The 19,721-nt window shown below is 44.8% G+C and overlaps 1 protein-coding gene across 1 annotated transcript in view; it reads right to left on the reverse strand.

The window, feature by feature from the left end:
- CNTNAP2 (contactin associated protein-like 2) overlaps nt 1–19,721 on the reverse strand; it is a 909,256-nt gene that overhangs the window by 17,435 nt on the left and 872,100 nt on the right. Inside the window, exon 13 of the mRNA XM_010843889.1 lies at nt 14,642–14,881. Coding sequence (XP_010842191.1) covers nt 14,642–14,881 — 240 coding nt within the window. The remainder of the gene's footprint in view (nt 1–14,641; nt 14,882–19,721) is intronic.

A 19,721-nucleotide genomic window follows, 5' to 3' on the forward strand; every position in this document is an offset into this window, starting at 1 on the left:
TGAACACCCAGGACTGATCTCCTTTAGAATGGACTGGTTGGATCTCCTTGCAGTCCAAGGGACTCTCAAGAGTCTTCTCCAACACCACAGTTCAAAAGCATCAATTCTTTGGCGCTCAGCTTTCCTCACAGTCCAACTCTCACATTCATACATGACCACTGGAAAAACCGTAGCCTTGACTAGACGGACCTTTGTTGGCAAAGTAATGTCAGTTTCTTAGGAGGGAGTAGTTGGGAAATTAACAATAGTAAGAAAGAGAAACTGAAGCGGAACTAAAGAGCCTCATGATGAGGGTGAAAGAGGAAAGTGAAAAAGCTGGCTTAAAACTCAACATTCAAAAAACTAAGATCATGGCATCCAGTCCCATCACTTCATGGCAAATAGAGGGGAAAAAGTGGAAGCAGTGATATGTTTTATCTTTGAGCTCCAAAATCACTGCAGATAGTGATTGCAGCCATAAAATTAAAAGACTCCTTGGAAGATCAAGCCAGTCAATCTTACAGGAAATCAACCCTGAATACTCTTTGGAAGAACTGAGGCTGAAGCTGAAGCTCTAGTATTTTGGTCACCTGGTGGGAAGAGCTGACTCATTGAAAAAGACTCTGATGCTGGGAAAGATTGAATGCAGTAGGAGAAGAGGGCAACAGAGGATGAGATGGTTGGATGGTATCACTGATTCGATGGACGTGAACTGGGGCAAACTCTGGGAGATGGTGAGGGACAGGGAAGCCTGGTGTGCTACAGTCCATAGGATCACAAGAGAGTCAGACATGACTTGACAACTGAACAACAACTCCTTGGAGGGAAAGCTATGACAAACCTAGACAGTGTATTAAAAAGCAAAGACATCACGTTGCTGACACAGGTCTGTATACTCAATGCTATGGATTTTCTGGTAGTCATATACGAGTTTGAGAGTTGGACCATAAAGGCAGCTGAACACAGAAGAACTGATGCTTTCGAATTGTGGTGCTGGAGAAGACTCTTGAGAGTCCCTTGGACAGCAAGATCAAACCAGCCAATCCTAAAGGAAATCAACCCTGGATACTCATTGGAAGAACTGATGCTGAAGCTCCAATACTTTGGCCACCTGATGTGAAGAGTCAACTCACAGGAAAAGACCCTGATGCTGGGAAAGATTGAAGGAAAAAGAAGGGGGCGGCAGAGGATGAATGGCTGGATGGCATCACTGACTCAATGGACATGAGTTTGAGCAAACTCTGGGAGATAGTGAAGGCCAGAGAAGCCTGGCGTGCTGCAGTCCATGGGGTTGCAAAGAGTTGTACATGACTTAGAGACTAACAATGATGACAAAGAAGAAGAAACTAACCCATCACAGTGAATAAGCCAAAATATGTTTTTTAAAGACATTCCCTGATATATTTTACCTTTTCTTCTAGTGGTCAAGAGTTGGCACCGTTCAGAAGACCCATGTTTTCAGGAGACCCTGGAGAGACTACCTTCAGAATTATGCTGAGAAAAGCACCCACCAGACACCAAGGAAGTCCCAGAAAAGGCTCTGGACTTGGAGAATCTGTGGCTGGGAGTTCAGTGAAAATAACATTTTTTTTTTTAAATCACCTAAATCTAGTCAGGGCTTCCAGGTGGCTCTGCTCGCCAATGCAGGAGACCTGGGTTCAATCCCTGGGTTGGGAAAATCCCCTGGAGGAGAGCATGGCAACGCATTCCAGTGTTCTTGCTTGGAGAATCCCATGGACAGAGAAGCCCGGTGGGCTACAGTCTATGCGGTGGCAGAGAGTCGGACATGATTTAGCAGCAAACAGCAAATCTAGTCAAAAGATGGGTCTCCTCATTTGGAAGAATATTTAGGTATAGTTAATCATTTGAGATCCAACCAGTCCATTCTGAAAGAGATCAGCCCTGGGATTTCTTTGGAAGGAATGATGCTAAAGCTGAAACTCCAGTACTTTGGCCACCTCATGCGAAGAGTTGACTCATTGGAAAAGACTCTGATGCTGGGAGGGGTTGGGGGCAGGACAAGAAGGGGACGACAGAGGATGAGATGGCTGGATGGCATCACTGACTCGATGGACGTGAGTCTGAGTGAACTCCGGGAGTTGGTGATGGACAGGGTGGCCTGGCGTGCTGCGATTCATGGGGTCGCGAAGAGTCGGACACGACTGAGCGACTGAACTGAACTGAGGTGAAGTGTTCAGAAACCAGTATAGAGACGAGAGTGGTTTCTGAGAACATACGTGTGTCTAACCCAGATCACAGCTGGCCGTCAGGACTCTGCCTTCACTGGGGTCTACTAGAGGGGACCCCTAGTAGACCAAAACTAAAGGGCTTTAGACAGCAAATCTATACACATTTAAAGTCTTTTATCAATGCCCTAGTGGGCTCTTGCTTTTGAAATACTTTTTCCAGCTGTATTAGCACAAGTCAAAGTTTTAAACTTCAGCCTCAAGACAGTGTCTTTTCTTCTGAGGCTGACCTCAGAAAGTAGGATATATAATAACCCCATGCTTGATATTTTCACTGTGTTTTGAACTATTCTTTCCTTGAATTAACCTCAGATCTCAAAATGCAACTGTCTCTGCTGGGTGGCAGGTGGAATGGTCATCAAAGAGAATCCTGGGAAACAAATGACCCTTGTTCATGAGAGCTTCCCGATGCTCCCCACAAAGAGGCTCCTCCTTGGGGCTGGCTCACATGTTATCAAGATAACCTGAGAAACTCCCGCACAAGCCACGTGTGCTGTCAGAGCCCTTTTTCTCATTCATGGCCACAGAGTGTGAAATAATACTTAACTGGCTCCAGCAGTCTGGAGGGTGATTGACTGCGTATCAAAAATGAGAGAGTGGAAAGGAAAAGGACGGTGTATCCAGTAGCAGGGCTTTCACCTACAGGCGGTGCAAGCTGCTGGTTATTGGAGACTTCCGCATTATACAGAAGGGACGACAGAAGGTCGGAGAGCAGTTCAGAGGGAAGAACTGGAATTCTTTTATGTTTAACTCAGGCGTTTCACTGAGAGAAAGGAAAAGTGAAAAAAGAACTGAATCGGAGGTAAACACGCCTGAATTGCACACCTGATGATGCTGTTCTCAGCACGAAAGTGAAAGTATTAGTCGCTCAGTCATGTCCAACGCTTTATGACCCCATGGACTGTAGCCCACCAGGCTCCCGTTTCCATGGAATTCTCCAGGCAAGAATACTGGAGTGGGGTGCCATTCCCTTCTTCAGGGGATCTTCCTGACCCAGGAATCGAACCTGAGTCTCCCACACTGTGGGCAGATTCTTTACCATCTGAGCCACCAACTTCTCTGTATACTTTTAAGCAAAGTGCTGTAAACAGTGGGATCTGGGGTTCACGGTCCTGACAGCATATTCAGACTCTTTGGGGATGGGAGGCAGGTGTCGGGGGGGGTCCAAAAAGCTCCCCAGAGGATGCTAAAGTGCAGCCACCGCTGCAGTCACTCATTAGGTGTTTACTGAGGGATGAATGCACTTTCTGAGTCACACTTTATTGTTAATCTTTAAAATGTGGTCAGTAATGTCCACTCAGACCACACAGGTCTACTATCAGGATGAAATAGAATCATGAACTGAAAGCATTTCAGCCAAGTTATGTACAAATGTATCATTTCTGGCTTTATCCTTTCCTTTTTCCTAAAAGTTAAAATTCTCAACTAAACTTTTGAAAATCACTTTCAGCCATTTCTCACAGGGAAATTTCACAATTAATCTCATTCTCTATGTTTAAAATAATTGCACCCCACGATCATATGAATTTTTATGTACATTTATGTTTTAGCATAGAACTGATTTTACCTTTTTAAAAAAAAGCCTTTTGGGACTGTTCCCAGGCAGAAAGAAACTCAACAGCATAATCAAGGATCTGCCTGGTTTTTAGACACTCTTGAATACAGACTTGTGCAGAACGTGGGGAATCAACCGCAGATCTTCTCCAACGGTGAAACAACTGACATTGGGTCAAAAACCTCACCTGGCACAATGTTTCTGCAACTTCAGAAACCAGAGGCAGGACACAGGCCCTGAACTGCCAGCAAAGGTGGAGTCAGCACTTCTATTAATAGGTGGGGCCTGGCAGGCAATATCCCGGGGGAGGAGTCGCACCCAGGGATCCTGATGGAAGTCTTTCTGGTTGACAAGTCAGAAAAGGAAGTGCTACCGGATTAATCTGGAAGGCTGAGCTCCCTCGAATGGCCCCAAGGGATATACAAGGATGTTCAGCAATGCAGTGTAGTAGGAAGAGTTTGCACCGGGCCTCGAGAGAGGTAACGGCAGAAACAGACACCCGGGGACAACCCTGGGCCCAGATAGACTTCCCTTTCACGGGCTTCTCGCAACACTGCAGCGGCATAAGAGCAAGACAGAAGGGAACCCTGCGACTCGCTGGAGGGGTTCTGCCATCCACAGAGGAGTTGCTATAGCAACACGCATCACCTGTGACCCCGGCCCTCCCTAGCCCCACGTGACGGAGGTGACAGCGGACAGTCCTGGAAGGCAGGGAACAGGGACGCGCCTCTAAGGATGGTGCCAAGTGGGGTGGGGGTGACGGCTTGGACAGAGTACTGGACAGAACCCCAACATCCTTGGGCTTCAAAATCTGTTGTGTGGGAAGAAGGGAAAGAGGACAACACTGGGATTAAAGAGAAGCCCACAGGAAGGAGGAATCAAGGAGCTGGGAAGTTGTCCCAGAGGTGGGGGCTGGTACCCCTCTGGATTTTTCCATGGTGGTGTTGGGCAGTCCTAGTTAGGAACGAGGAGAACCTGAGTGAAGGCAGCCCCAGACACAGTTGGGCACGTGGGACAGCGAGCAGAGGGTGTCGGGGGCTGAGAGGGGGTCAACCCACCGCCCTTTACTTCAGCCACTCTGGTGAATTTTCCCTACATCAGCTCCTCACCTGCCCCACTGTAATCGGAACACACACCTGCCGACCTGCTCTTGCAGTGATGTCTGAAGGCTTTGCAGTTAAGGAGACCTCTAAAGACTGCCCAGGTCCCTTAGATGAGAGTCTAGTCAACAATATTCATGCCGAGACACTGCATCCGGCATGTGCAGTCTGGGAGGCCAGAGTCGTAGAGCTTAGATTTGCTAACTTCGGTTCATTTCCTCTGAAGGAGGATGTTACACACAAGCCAAAAATGACAATAAAGAAATATCCAAATGATGTCAAGAGCAGCAAATACAAATGTAAAGAAGTCAAGATAAAAGCAAGAGGCAAAAGAAAACAGAAAATGATAGAACTAATAAACAAATCCATAGTTGGTCGTGTGGGGAAAAAAAAAATCTGTCAGATAATCTGAGAAAAAAGGGAAACGTCTACACTTACAATATAAAAACACATGTATAGAAATTTTCTAAGGAGAGAATGGAAATTATTATGAAAATATATTTTGTTCAACGCTGCAGAAGTGAATTGGAAAACTTAGATTACATGCATGAATTTCTAGAAAAATGTAAAGAGCAGAAATTATAGTAGAGGAGAAAGAGACTCTAATTAGACCAATGATCATAAAAGAAGTTGAGAGAGTTGCTAAGGAGCTCCACTCACACACACACACGAGAGAACAGTCAGCTCCAGTGGTTTTACAGCTGACGTTTACTCAAATTACAAAGTACAGATGGGAAGGGCTCCAGGGCTATTTCTATCTTTGCAACACGTAGAGTGTGGTCCATGGCCCAGCAGCATCAGCACCACCTGGGAGGTTGTGAGAGCAGCAGCATCTCAGGTCCCACCTCTGACCTGCTGAGTCTGCATTCATGCATCTCCCCAGGTGAGTCTAAGCACGTTCAAGTTTGGAGGGGGGCTTCTTGGAGTTACTCCATTGGTTAGAGAGTGATGGAGAAAGTCCTGCCATGGCAGGGACTGCGTATCCCAGAGTCTGAAGTCAAGGTGTGGGCAGGCCTGAGTTCCCATCTGGAAGCCCTGGGGGAAAATGTGCTTCCAAGCTCACTCTTGATGTTGCTAGAATTTGACCTTTGAGGTTGGGGGACTGAGGTCCCAGGCCCCTTCCTGATCTGACTGGGACTGCTCTCCTGGGGGCCTCCCATATTCCTTGCTGGGTGGCCCCTTAGACTTACTTTTTATAAAATCCCAACTTGCACTCCCCCAAAGTAAAAGGATGCTACAATCCCATCTTATCCAAGAATTACTTTTGTGAAAAAACAAAGCTAGACTTCCTTGGTGGTCCAGTGGCGAAGACTCCATGTTCCCAGTGCAGGGGACATGGGTTCTATCCCTGGTCTGCAGAACAACTGAGGCCCTGAGCCACAACTACTGGAGCCCTTGTGCTCTAGGGCCCATGAGCCGCAACTACTGAAGCCTGGAAGCCCTAGAAACCGTGCTCCATAACTGCAATAGAAGCCACTGTAATGAGAAGCCCGTGCACCACAATGAAAAGTGGCCCTTGCTTGCCACAACTAGAGAAAACCTGTGCAAAGCAACAAAGACCCAGAGCATCCAAAAATAATAGCTTAAAAATAAAAAAGAAAAATGTTTTAGTAAAATGACTTTAGTTATACCTTGAGAGAATGCTTCACTATGACTAAAGGTGGTTAACGCTAGGAATAAAAGCATGGCTCACTGTTTCGAAATCACCAGAAGAAAAAGTGCATGGTTATCTCTAAAAGATGTCGAGGTGGCATTGCTGCTGCTGCTGCTGCTAAGTCGCTTCAGTCGTGTCCGACTCTGTGTGACCCCATGGACTGCAGCCCACCAGGCTACTCCGTCCATTGGATTCTCCAGGCAAGAACACTGGAGTGGGTTGCCATTTCCTTCTCCAATGCATGAAAGTGGAAAGTGAAAGTGAAGTCGCTCAGTCGTGTCCGACTCTTAGCGACCCCATGGACTGCAGCCTACCAGGCTCCTCCATCCATGGGATTTTCCGGGCAACAGTACTGGAGTGGGGTGCCATTGCCTTCTCCGGTGGCATTAGATACTATTTAACACCTAGCCCCAGTGAGACACTTATCAAAACAGGAATCCTCAAGGTATCATCTACATATAAAAATCCTAAAGGTATGTGCATATAAGATGTGTCTATACTTGGGCGGAAAACTAAGACAGCCCGCTCAGGTTCTTGGTCCTGGGGGGCACACACCTTTTCCCAATTATATTCAATTAAACGCTCATTAGGTTTGCAGTGAAGGAGTTTGCTGATATAATCAGGTGCTAAATTAGCTGTCTTTTTTTTTCAAATAGCTTTTGGATTTTGCACTTTGCCAAAACAGAGGAACTAGTTAGAAATTAACTTATCAGGCTGTCTTCATAGGAATTTTGTATAATGTAAAAGGAAGACACATGTTAAGTGGAAAGACATTCCGTTGCTGAACAGGAAAACATTATTTGTGTAGGTGTCCATTACTCTGCAATTAACTTACACATAAAATTCAGTCCCCATAAAATCTCTAGGTAATGCCAGTAAAATGATTGGAACACTAAAATCACTTGGGAAAAGCAATGTTCAAGGACAGGAACATTCTGAAAAAAAGACAGTCAAAGGGAAATTAGCTCTATAAGAAATTAAATGTTATTATAAAAGCTCAATCATGACCACAGCTTGCTACTATCTCAGGAAGAGTCAGATTAGTGCAACAGATCAGAGAGGCCAGAAGCAGATTTAAATATAAAGGGAAATTTTGAATATAATAAAGATGGGGGAAAATTGGTTGATGATGCCCCAACCAATAGTGCTGGAACTACTGACTGGCCAGGGGATGAGCAGAGAAAAATGAAGCTGGGTTCCTAGCGTATTCTTACCACCCAAATAAATTTCAAATGCAGTAAGTATGTATAGTTAAAGGATGAAATCTAGAATTATTAGAAAAAAAAAGGAATAATTTTTAAAACATTTCTAAATGGAGAAGGCATTATATAAAACCCTAAAGCCAGGAAACACTTCATCTTTCATCAGATAAAATTTAGAGGTTTTTTTTTTACATGGAGGGAAAAACTCATAAATTTAAAAAGTAGATATCAAACTGGGAAACCATTGGAACATGTAGTAAAATGTCAATTTACCTAATATATAAAAATTCTTATGAGTCAATAAATGACCAACAGACCAACGGGAAACAATATGAATATACAAATAATTCTTTGGTCAAGGAATATCAACAGGCAGTTCAGGGAAAAATACACACAAGTGACTTATGAACAAAGATATTTAATCTCACTCATGATTAATGAAACCCAAATTAAGACAACAAAACCACTTTTCCAATACAGTGTAGCAAGATTTAGAAGATTATGATGTGCTGTGTTGATGAGGGTGTAGGGAAAAAGACATTCATATCTTATTGGATTGGAGGTATTCCGTCACTGGAGGGTGATTTGTAATACAATCAAAATTAAAAATACATCCCTTGACTCGGCAAACTAACATGTATAAAGCTATTCATATGGAAATAAAAGATGGGAACTTAAATAACCATTAGATCAAAAAAATCTGTAACTAATATTTTATTTGACGAGCTATATAAATGTGCTTGGTGCTCTACGGAAAAGCAGAATGTGGATCATTTGCAGGAAAAGCACACATCAGAAGAGATGATAATTGTTTTTTGGACTTGAATAAATGTCTGTGTCGGTCACTGAAGAGAACAAAAGACACAAAAGATAACAAGAAATTAGGTATCAGAGATTAAACAAATTAATCATGCGATCTTAGCATCAGGAGGAAAAAAGGGATCTGCTTAGAACTAATTAAGATATAAACATAAGAGCTGGAAAGATTATTTTAAGTGCTTGCAAGTGGTAAAGAAAACCACTACCAGCTTGTAATTATGATGCAGGGAAAGACTGAGGGCAGAAGAAGCGGGTGGCAGAGGATGAAATGGTTGGAAGGCATCATCGACACAATGGACATGAATCTGAGCAAACTCCAGGAGACAGTGGAGGACAGAGGAGCCTGGCATGCTGCAGCCCATGGGGTTGCAGAGTTGGACACGACTTAGCGACTGAACGACAGCAACGTATGAGAAGATTCCTAGGGAAATGAAACGACACCTTAAAGTGCCTTGCCAGTCTTAATACTATTTAAATAATAACCTACGATGTGGCCTTTGGTCTATGTATTCTGATTCAATATCATGAATGTGATTTTAAAAAAAAAAACCACCACCCTAAGACTTACTACCAGTGCCTCATAAAACAGCTGGTACACAGTTTGGAGTTGTTCCTTAGTGCAGAAATTTGTGGCATCAGATTATTTTTTCTGTTTGTTTTGTTTTTATATTTTACAGACATGCATTGCCATCTGTAGTCATCTTAATGCTGGCAAATTCTTGCCATTCCAAGGAAATAAGCTTCCCTGAATCTGCTGCTGCTGCTGCTAAATCATTTCAGTCGTGTCCGACCCCACAGATGGCAGCCCACCAGGCTCTTCTGTCCCTGGGTTCTCCAGGCAAGAATCTGACAAAGAGATAAAAACAGAGCCCAGGGTTCTGAGAGGTGAATCACAGCTACTGTCTGGGGTTCTGCAACCTGTAAGTGAACCAGAACTCAGGGTCAGGGGTTGCGTTTTCTGCCTTGTAACTGAAAGGACCAGAATGCTGTGGTTTAGAAACAGGCCGTACCTATTATCCAAAGGCGGAAAAAATTAGGCAGAAAAAGAACTGACTGGTCGTTTCTAATATAATGGAATTGGTTTAAGAAATCAACATAATTTTACCATTTCCCCCTTGTAAAAAAAAAGCACTCTCACAGCTCCAGGCCTTGTGTTTATGATTATCCTGACATTCCACCCAGTGCTTGCCAACCTCCATGCACATGGGAATCATGTTTTTTGTCATATACATGTGAAACCTAATTATTATTTACTTATTCTCATTAAATTGACCTGATTTCTTATTTAAACAAATGCAGTGATAAAGCTTTATAACCCTACTGAGTACTTCTACGGCCTGTCAAGGCTCTAAACAGAAGCCTGTTCTTTATTAAAGGGTGAATCGCGTGGGCGAGAGAGCTGTTAAAGGCATGCCAGAACCAAATAGAGACTCTCTCTTTAACAAAATTAGAAGGACTGAAAAAGAGATGAAAAGGAAATAACTGTATATTATGCCACGTGATGATATACCCACTTTCTTCCCAAAATGATCTGGTGAGCCCCTACGAAGGCCAACATGTAGCACTGCTCCAGGAGCCACAGGCTACGATGCAAATGGCATCCTTTGTAGTTGTGCAGTGCACAGCCTGACCAACCGTGCATATTCCTCCTTTAAAAAACAGTGACAGAGCCTACCAGGCGCGAGAGAGGCAATGAGTAGCTCAGTCAGTAGTGTTCCAGAGAGAACAAGAATCTTATTATGTGAAGCCAGCATACCTTGGAATCCATTCTTTGCCTTTATCATTTGATATCATCTAAAACATAAGAAAGAAATACAAGGGAGCAGAAAGAGCGTGAGACCAAAGGATGGACGTCTGGAATTCTAGTTTCCAGGTTTCTGCAAAGCAAATACTCCAGTGTGGCATGAAGTGGAGAGCCCTTGGTTGTTCACGGGGTTGTGTTAGTTGCTCAGTCCCGTCCAGCTCTTTGTGGCCTCATGGACTCTAGCTCACCAGGCTTTGTCCATGCAGTTCTCCAGGCAAGAATACTGGAGTGGGTTACCATTCCTTTTTTCCAGGGAATCTTCCCAACCCAGGGATCGAACTCAGGTCTCCTGCATTGCAGGCAGATTCTTTACCATCTGAGCCACCAGGGAAGCCCCCGTTGATCATGAAGTTCTCTTTAATACTAAAGACACAGACACCCTATCTTCACAGCAAGGGGCACGCTTTATTTTAAAATAAGTGTGCATACTTCATTTTAAAGCAGCATTTCTCCCCCTGATATCCTTCCAAATTAAGCTTGCAATTGATTAAAAAAACCTGAATAATAATTTGGCATCTTCCTCCAACTGAAGATCCTTCTATAAAGATGCATTTTCATGGGAGGCCTTGACTCTGACCCCACACTGTGGGTTTCTTGTTTGTTTGTTCCAAGTGTGTTTTTCCAGTTGCCAGTAGGCAGACTAGTTTTCCTCAAGTACCGATAAAAACTCAGTCCCCATGAGCTTTCTTGTGAAATGGTTAGAGAAGCCCAATCTTTGGCAAGCTCACTGCCATAGCCTTTCAGTTTGGGATTTCACCACTGAAGGGCTTCACTGTTTTTCATAAACTTGTTTCTGGGTATTCACTGTTCTTTTCTTTTGGTAACCTCACTTTGAAGGGTTTGCCAAGGCGGGGCGATTATTAAGCTCTCTTATTTAGTGATGGAGTGATTCTCCATCTTGCTACACATTAGAATCACCTGGGGGAGGTTTTACATCTCTGGCCATCTGTATCTTACCCCTAAAGTATCTGATTTAATTGGTCAGGGGTGCGGCCTGGAAATCGGGGGTTTTAAGAGCTCCCCAGGTGATGTGAAAATGCATTTGAGACAGAGGTGAGCGCTTTTGACTCTGTTGTGCACATGAGTCATGGGGGAATCTGGCTAAAACGTAGGTGCCGATTCAGTGGGTCTGGGGAAGGGCCTGGGCTCTGCATTTCTAACAGGCTTCCAGGTGATACTCACACACCACTGGTGAGGACCACACTTTTCAAGGCACCAGATCACACAGATCTCCTTCCAAATGTCCTCTAGTCAAACCAGGACTAAGGAGCTCTTCCCATCCTGTACCTGTACAGCCTCAAGTAACATGATTTACAGCTAGAAACGGCATCTTTGTGTATACACTGTTGTTTGTTTCTGAATATCTGATAGTGAGTCTTCTGAGTCATATAAAAAAGATTATCCAGAAAAGCAAAACCCCGGAATCAGAATTCAGAGTGATGAATTTAGGCTCACAAGAATTAGGCTGCAATTGCTGATGTGAGGACCTAACCAAGAACCCCAGAGTTGGTATGAAGATTATTTTAAGCCAAGGATATTTGGGATTTGACAGATGCAGAAAGAAATCTTTTGGGAACTTCCCATATCCAACTACAAATAGAATGAGACCATAAATCTCCTTTTCTGGGAGCTTTTAAGTCCCAGGAAAGAGGCCAAGAGCAACGCTACCCGAAATCACCCTTTCCAGGGGGGGTTTTATGGCCTTGAGAAGGACAAAGACCATTCATGCCGGCATGAACAAACATCACAAACTTTCTTATCTCCTGTCTTTCCTTTAGAAGCCCATTTGTTCTTCCCAGAGGTCTCCCCCACCTTCTGTTTCTCTATGAAGACATGTGTAGAGGAAAAGTTTGTCCTCCTAGACACTAAGGCTCTGGAGTCTGATATTAAATAATCTTCCCTTATATCTATTTCTTTCTCTGCACCCTCGTCCAGCCCCCAACCCCCATTCTCTCTTTTTCCCACTCACCTAAAAGAAAAAAAAAAAAAAAGTCATCTAAACAAGGCTCTGTCATATCTCATAAGTGGTTTTCTGTTCTCTGAATAAAGTTTATGAGACGGAGACACACATTTCTTTATAAGCATTTACCCATTATAGAAATTAACCTGGAATTCCAATTATGGAATAAACTATGATGATGAGACTGATACAGCAAATGGTAAACACCAGGTAAGAACTTTCTGCCCAAGTACAAACAGAAAATTTCTGCAAATGGACCTTGTGTTACAGGGTCAGGCCACTGTAATACGTGGGTAATAGACTTCTAATTTGAACATTGAAATGTTCCCTATACACATTACTACATCAATCAGAAGAATGAAAGCGTCATATATAAAGCACGATTTTTTAAAAAATAAATGAACTTGGGACTTCCCTGGTGGCCCAGTGGCTAAGACTGCGTTCCCAATGCAGGGGGCCCTGGTTCGACCCCTGGTCAGGGAACTAGTTCCCACACACGACAACTAAAGATCCCGTGTGCCGCCAAATAAATAAACACGAAAAACAAACAACTCAAACTTTGGCCTTTACAACTGATCTCACAGACCATCAAGCAAATAATTTGCTAATTAAGGCAAGAATGAATACGAACACCTGTTGGACCAAAGGAGCGTCTAGAGGCTTATAGAAACTGATTTCTTGGCAGCCGACCAAGAACACACACACATGCTGATGGTCTCAAGCAGTGAGAAGCTGTAACAGCAATAGGAACCTGCCTATTTCAAAGCGTAGGCCTTGTCTCCACCAACCCGGGCATTTGGAAGAATCTGAGAAGTCTCTCCTCTGCAGCCCTGACAAGGCCTTGTCCCATCTCATATCTTCACTACTTTTCTTCTTTCAGCACCAGGACTGCTTCCCTTTGTTCAAGTCAGCCCACGAGGAAAAGCCAGCCGCAGTGTCATCCTAACAATACTCGTAGAAGGGAATTCTTTTTAAGTACTCCCGGCACACAGCACCCTCTCCATGGTATTGGAACCCACGTGTGAGGAACAAAGAGGACTGTTTAGTCTGTCTATTCTGACAATGGGGCAATTCTGGCTTCTTTTCGAAGCTTCACAACGCTTAGCAGGCAAATCCTAAGAATTCATGATGACAAGAGATTCCTGGAAGCTGATAAATAACCGTGGCTGGGGGTGGAATATGTATAAGGAATCAAACACAACGATGTTTCCATGATGCACTGTTACAAATCAGGAGTTAGGGTCGGGGAGGACTAGAGAGCCTTGACTGGATGTTCACACATCATAGCAAGTTGTATCTAATATAATAATAGCAACCACTCTGTTAGTGTTATTGCAGCTAAACTTCTGTCTGGTTTGCTCCGTGTCAATGGCTTGCTCTGCCAAGTGTTTTAAATCCATCATCTTGCAAGGAATTCTCTAAGTTAGGTCTTCATTTCAGACGTGGGGAGACTGAGGAACAAGGTTAAGAAACCCGCTGGGCAGAGGCAGTGATGGTATCAGACCCCAGGCCTCCCGCCCTGCCTCACCCCTTCCTGTCTTGGGCATCAGCAAAGTCAGTCATCACTTTGGAGACTCATCAGTAGGTCTGGAGGTGTCTCAGAGATCTTGCCCACTTCATACCTTAGAGTGAAAAAGCAGAGACTTGGAGCACTTACTCAAGCAGCCTGACCATCTGGGTAGGGCAAGGAGGGGGACCCACGGGCTCCTCATCACTCAGGGTCATGTGGTCACTGAATTCGCATCCAATTAATTTTGCAGCTGACCACTGCATCCCTTCATTTTAGTGCTATGCTTTCAAATGACCAGTATTATTACCTGCAGAAGTGGTAAAAACCCACTGAGCTTTCTCAGCCTACGTGCACCCCTAAAGCCTGGAAGGCTACAGGGCTGTGTGTATAAATACACTGTTGGGAGAGGAATCTGACAGTTTCAGGTAATCTTTTAATATTAGAACATGGATGGCGGGGCTGCATGGCAGCCGAATCACAAAGGCAGAAGCAAGGAACTGATTTGATCAGATCATCTGACAGTCACGTTGAAGACATCCATTTGGGCATCTCATTATTTCACTTAAATGCAGAAGAGTCAATAATACAATATTCCTTCCCTTCAACTTATTTACTTCTGGCCTGGAGCAAGAATACGGTGGTACGTTTTGAGCCTTGGAAGTGCTAAGCACTCTGTTCATACCTTCCTTCACTTCCTTAATCCCCCAACTATGTCACCAGCAATGTTCTGTTATTAATCCCCATTTTACAGAAGAGAAAACTGAGGCTTAAGAAATAAAGCATTCTACCCAAGACAGGGCTTTGGACTTTACCCGAATCCAGGTGGTCCAAGTGCCAGGGGTCGGTGGCGGACGACATGGGAGACAGGGTGAGCGGGGAGGCCCCGCAGTTGGATTCCACCAGCTCGCCCTGGATGTGCACGTGAGCTGAGGCGTTGGTTTGCCTCAAGGCCGCCTTGAGAGGGGCGATTTGGTTGAACTGGACTCTGGAGAGGCAGCCGGTGAATCCCGGGGTGTTGTACGTGTGGATCTCTTGGTCAATCTTCCCTGTTTCTAAAAGAGAAAGAAAGAGAAAGTAAAGATCATGTACACTCACTAGATCAGAGCTGTAGTATACTCTCGTCTTTGAACATTTGTGTCCAAATCTTGCTCTTGGCTTTCAGTTTAAGATACTATGTTCTTTCAGATGAAACATTAATGACTGGATAAGGCTTTAGGGCTGAAGACTTCACTTTAAAAGGACCTTCTCTGTCATTGGAGAACGTGGTAAGAAGAGTAAGACTATATTTGCTAAAATAAAATACATTCCTAATTACCTTCCAGCTACGTGAGATGTTGCTGAAACTAACAACACTCACTTGGCTCTGACTGACTTTTCACCTCTTTTCTGATGCTCCAGTGACTCTCATATAACTTCCCAGACCTCCTGGTAGATTAAGGTTTCCTTTTGTGCCTCTTATTTTATTCTTTAGAATTCTTAAAAAAAAAAAAAAAGAAAAAAATGATTCCTACAGCCTATAATCCTGGAGAAGGGAATAGTAACCCACTCTAGTGTTCCTGCCTGGAGAATCCCATGGACAGAGCTTGGCGAGCTATAGTCCCTGGGGTTGCAGGACCGACACGACTGAGCGACTAACACACACACACACAGCCTATAATCAGGCATTTTCTTTCTTTAGAATCCAGTCCTCTGGGAATTCTGAGGCTTCCAGAATCCCAGCTAGTGTGGGAAGGGTGTTTTGGGAGTCAGGAAAGTTTCCTAATTCAATTACAAACATACAAATGCATTTAAGAATCATCACCTCCCCTAAACCTGTAAGTTCAGCCTCTTCTCCTACACTAACATTCAAATCAGGGGTGAGTCTGGGTGGGGGCATTTCCAAATTACTGTTTGAATTAATATAAACACACACTGGGACTTCCCTGGTGGTCCAGTGGCTAAGACTCTGCACTCAATGCAGGGGGCTCCGGTTCAACCCCTAGTCAGGGAACTAGATTCCACATGCCACAACTAAAACCTGGTGTAGCCAAATAAATAAATAAATAAAAATAAATCACACGGGCTTCCCTGGTGGCTCAGATGGTAAAGAATCTGCCTGCAATGCAGGAGACGCAGGTTTGATACTGGGTCAGAGAGATCCCCTGGAGAAGGGAATAGCAACCCACTCCAGTATTCTTGCCTGGAGAATTCCATGGACAGAGGAGCCTGGCCGGCTACAGTCCTTGGGGTCGCAAAGAGTCGGACATGACTGAGCGACTAAGCACTCACACACACACACACACATCATACCAGTTAAGCAAAAGCAAGTGTCTTCTTGACCATGGCCCTGGATTCTAGAACCTACCAAGCAGAATGAGGGTTGAAGGAGTCCTAGACCCTCCTACTCCATGGTTCTTATTAGTGTGGTTCCTGGACCAGCACCATTAGCATCACCTGGGAAGGTGTTAGAGCTGCAGGGGGTGGGGCCCGGCCCTTTGTATGTCAGCACGCCCTCCAGGTGATCCTGATATGGTTAAGGTCTGAGGCCCACAGCTAAACTATGGGCAATGATAATGCAGGGCTGCAAATCCAGGGGGTGGGCAACCAGCTCTCCACAGAAGAGCACAGAGCTTGTATTCAGGTGGGAGACTATGCTAAGATGATGCTGACCTTTTAAATACAAGGATGTGATATGAGCTATTCACCCTTCCACTTGAACTGTGGAAAATAAAGACTTTGGAAAACAGGAGTTAGATACTTCTTTAAAAAGCTGGGTTCAGAGCCGGTGATGTTTCTAATGGGGGAATGCATACAGGTGAAATAGTCTTGTAAAAAAATTTACTCCTCCATTAATTAAAGAATAAATCAGTGGTGAAGGGAGCTTTCAGACCTTGAGGGCACAAGAAATGAATGTATTGATTATTCATCACATTAAAAAATCAGTGTATTGACTGACCTGCACTAGTCCCATGTAAATTTCGATTAGTACAAGAGATGACAACAGGGGCGACGATGATGAAGACAGTAATTCTGGGGATGCTCATAGGGTCTCACTTAGACAAGTACATAAAGAAATTTTAATTAATGATTCTCCATATTTTTCTTCTGCTGCAAATTTCAGTCTGTGACTCTGAGCTAAAGCACATTCCATTTAAGATGGAGAGGCAGAGTGCAGCCGCCACTGTGTACAAAAATCCTGCCATCAGGATGTGTCCTGAGGGTTCCTCTGATGACCAGGAAGAGGCTCTGGTCCCACCGACACCTGCCTTCTTCCTCCCTTGCCTTTTCCTCAAGGCTTGCAGGCTACGCGGCGATCCATTCTTCATCTCCTCATCTATTGTCAGAATCCCTTGTTCTACGTTCACCAACTTGCCTTCCAGGCAGACATTTCCAGTATTCGGTTTCCGCCCCCTCCCTCCACATTGGCTCAGATGGTAAAGAATCTGCCTGCGATGCAGGGGACCTGGGTTTGATTCCTGGCTTGGGAGGATCCCCTGCAGAAGGGAATGGCAACCCATTCCAGTATTTTTGCCTGGAGAATGCTATGGACAGAGGAGCCTGGCGGGCTACAGTCCATGGGGTCGCAAAGAGTTGGACACAACTGAGTGAGTGATGAACACTCACATCTTCCCTTCAGTGATCTGCCTTCTCCTGGAGCATCCTCACATCAAGGAGACCTGCAAGGACTCTGATCCCAGGGTAGGGAGGAGGAGCTCAGCTCCCTGCTATTTCTCTGGCTTCATCCATGGTGGTGGCACCAGAATAAATAGCCAATGGTGGCAGGAAGCTGGGAACGACCTCAGCTCCATCAGCTGCTTCCTGCCAATTAAAGGAGGGTCACTTTGGCCTGTCCAGCTTTGGAGTAGCGCTCCACAAGGAAGATTCTGGGACTGGTGGCTCCTGCCATCTTGTGGGACTTCAAGTCAGTTCCATTCCACTCACTTCATCACAGGTACTGGCCGTGTGGAGCAGAAGCAGGAAGGTAGACAAATCCAAGGATTCACCCTGAGCAGCCCTCCTCCGGGGGATCTTCCCTACCCAGGGATCGAACCCACGTCTCTTACATCTCTTGTATTGGCAGATGGGTTCTTTACCACTAGCGCCACCTGGGAGGTGGAGGAGGGCATGGCAACCCACTCCAGTATTTTTGCCTGGGGAATCCCGTGGACAGAGGAGCCTGGTGGGCTACAGTCCATGGGGTCGCACAGAGTTGGACACGACTGAGCAACTTAGCATGCACGCACGCACCCTGGGTAGCCCACAGCCTCGCTGGGGAAGAAGCATTCAACCCACTAACTCGACTTGTGAACACAAGCTGTCCAGTAACAAGAGTCAGTATTTGTTGAACCCTTAAAATGTGCTCAACGTCCCATGCAAATCAGACATTTAATTCCTAGAAATACCCTTGGAGGAGGGAGCATTGCTGTCCCTGTGTACTGTGTGAGATAATGAGGCTTAAGATCTACCCCCTGCTGAGGCCAGGCAGAGCCCCAGGCTTCAACCTCTACAATGTTCTGAGCAAACCTTGTGCTTGGTGAAATGATTAAAGTCTATCCCCTGGAGGAGGATACGGCACCCACTCCAGTATCTTGCCTGGGAAATCTGATGGACAGAGGAGCCTGGTGGGCTGCAGTCCCTGGGGTTACAAAGAGTTGGACACGTCTGAGCAACTGAGCACACACATGGTAAACGAGGGAGGCAGGCCTGCATGGGGTACTGGAAAGCACTTCAGGAGGAGTAACACTGCAACTAGGGTTTTTTTGGTTTTTGTTTTTGGTGATAAGGACACTTAACATAAAATCTACCCTCTTAACAAATGTTTATGTATACAGTACAGTCTTGTTAAACTTACAGGCACTCTCCTTCTTGCATAAGTGAAAGTATGCACCTTTGACCAACATCTCCTGATCCAACTCCCCACCCCAGCCCCTGGAAACCATGACTCCACTCTTGGCTTCTATGACTGGCTATTTCAGGTGTCTTATGTAAGTGGAATCATGCAGTATTTATTCTTCTGTGTCTAGTTTATTTCACTTGGCGTAACATCCTCCAAGTTGATCCATGTTGTAGCAAATGGCAGGATTTCCTTCTTTTATAAGGCTGAATAATACTTCACTGTCTACTTTATTTTCTTTATCCATTCCTCTGTCAATGGACATTTAGGTTGCTTCCAGGCCTTGGCTGTTGTGAATAGTGCTGCTCTGAACATGGGAGTGCAGATACCTGTAAGGTCTTGATTTCAGTTCTTTAGTGAACATACCCGAAAGCAGAATTGTTGGATCCCATGGTAGTTCTATGTTTAACTTTTTGAGAAACCTCTGCACTATTTTTCATAGTGACTAAACAACCCCCATTCCCACCAACTTCTCCACAAGCATTGGTGAATGCTTGTTATCTTTTGTAGAACTAGGTTTCGAGAATGAATGGAAAGAGAACTCCAGGTTGAGTCTTTTGTGAGGTTTTGGTTCTGGGACCTGGGGGCCTCATCTGAGGTCAGAGCTCAAGGCCAGATTGGGAAAGACCTTGACGATCGTGTTAAGATGCTTGTATTTCAGTAAGAAACTCAATGATATTTAAGCTGCAGGGGATTGTGGTGGGAACCACATTAGATATTAGATTAGAAAGATAATTCTAGGGGAGCATAGTCATTGCTCTGAGCAGGTCTGCAAACACCCTGGGCAAAGACAAGGGTTCTTCTCCTTGAAGTAGGGCCCAGGCAGAGCTACGCTGTGGATAAAGTGCCCGTTCTTCACCAGCATCCTTTGCTCAGCCACTGAAGAATCTATAGAGACTCCATTTTGGATTTGTTTCCTCTGCTAGCGAGGTGGGTAAGACACTTCTGGTCCTGGCCACCTTTCACATGGTCCTTGACACAGTTTCCTAAACTTTAAGATGGGCAGGCTTGGGACTCCT

This window comes from Bison bison, unplaced genomic scaffold, assembly GCF_000754665.1.
Source record: "Bison bison bison isolate TAMUID 2011002044 unplaced genomic scaffold, Bison_UMD1.0 scf7180017864191, whole genome shotgun sequence".
In the NCBI taxonomy this organism is placed as follows: Eukaryota; Metazoa; Chordata; class Mammalia; order Artiodactyla; family Bovidae; genus Bison; species Bison bison.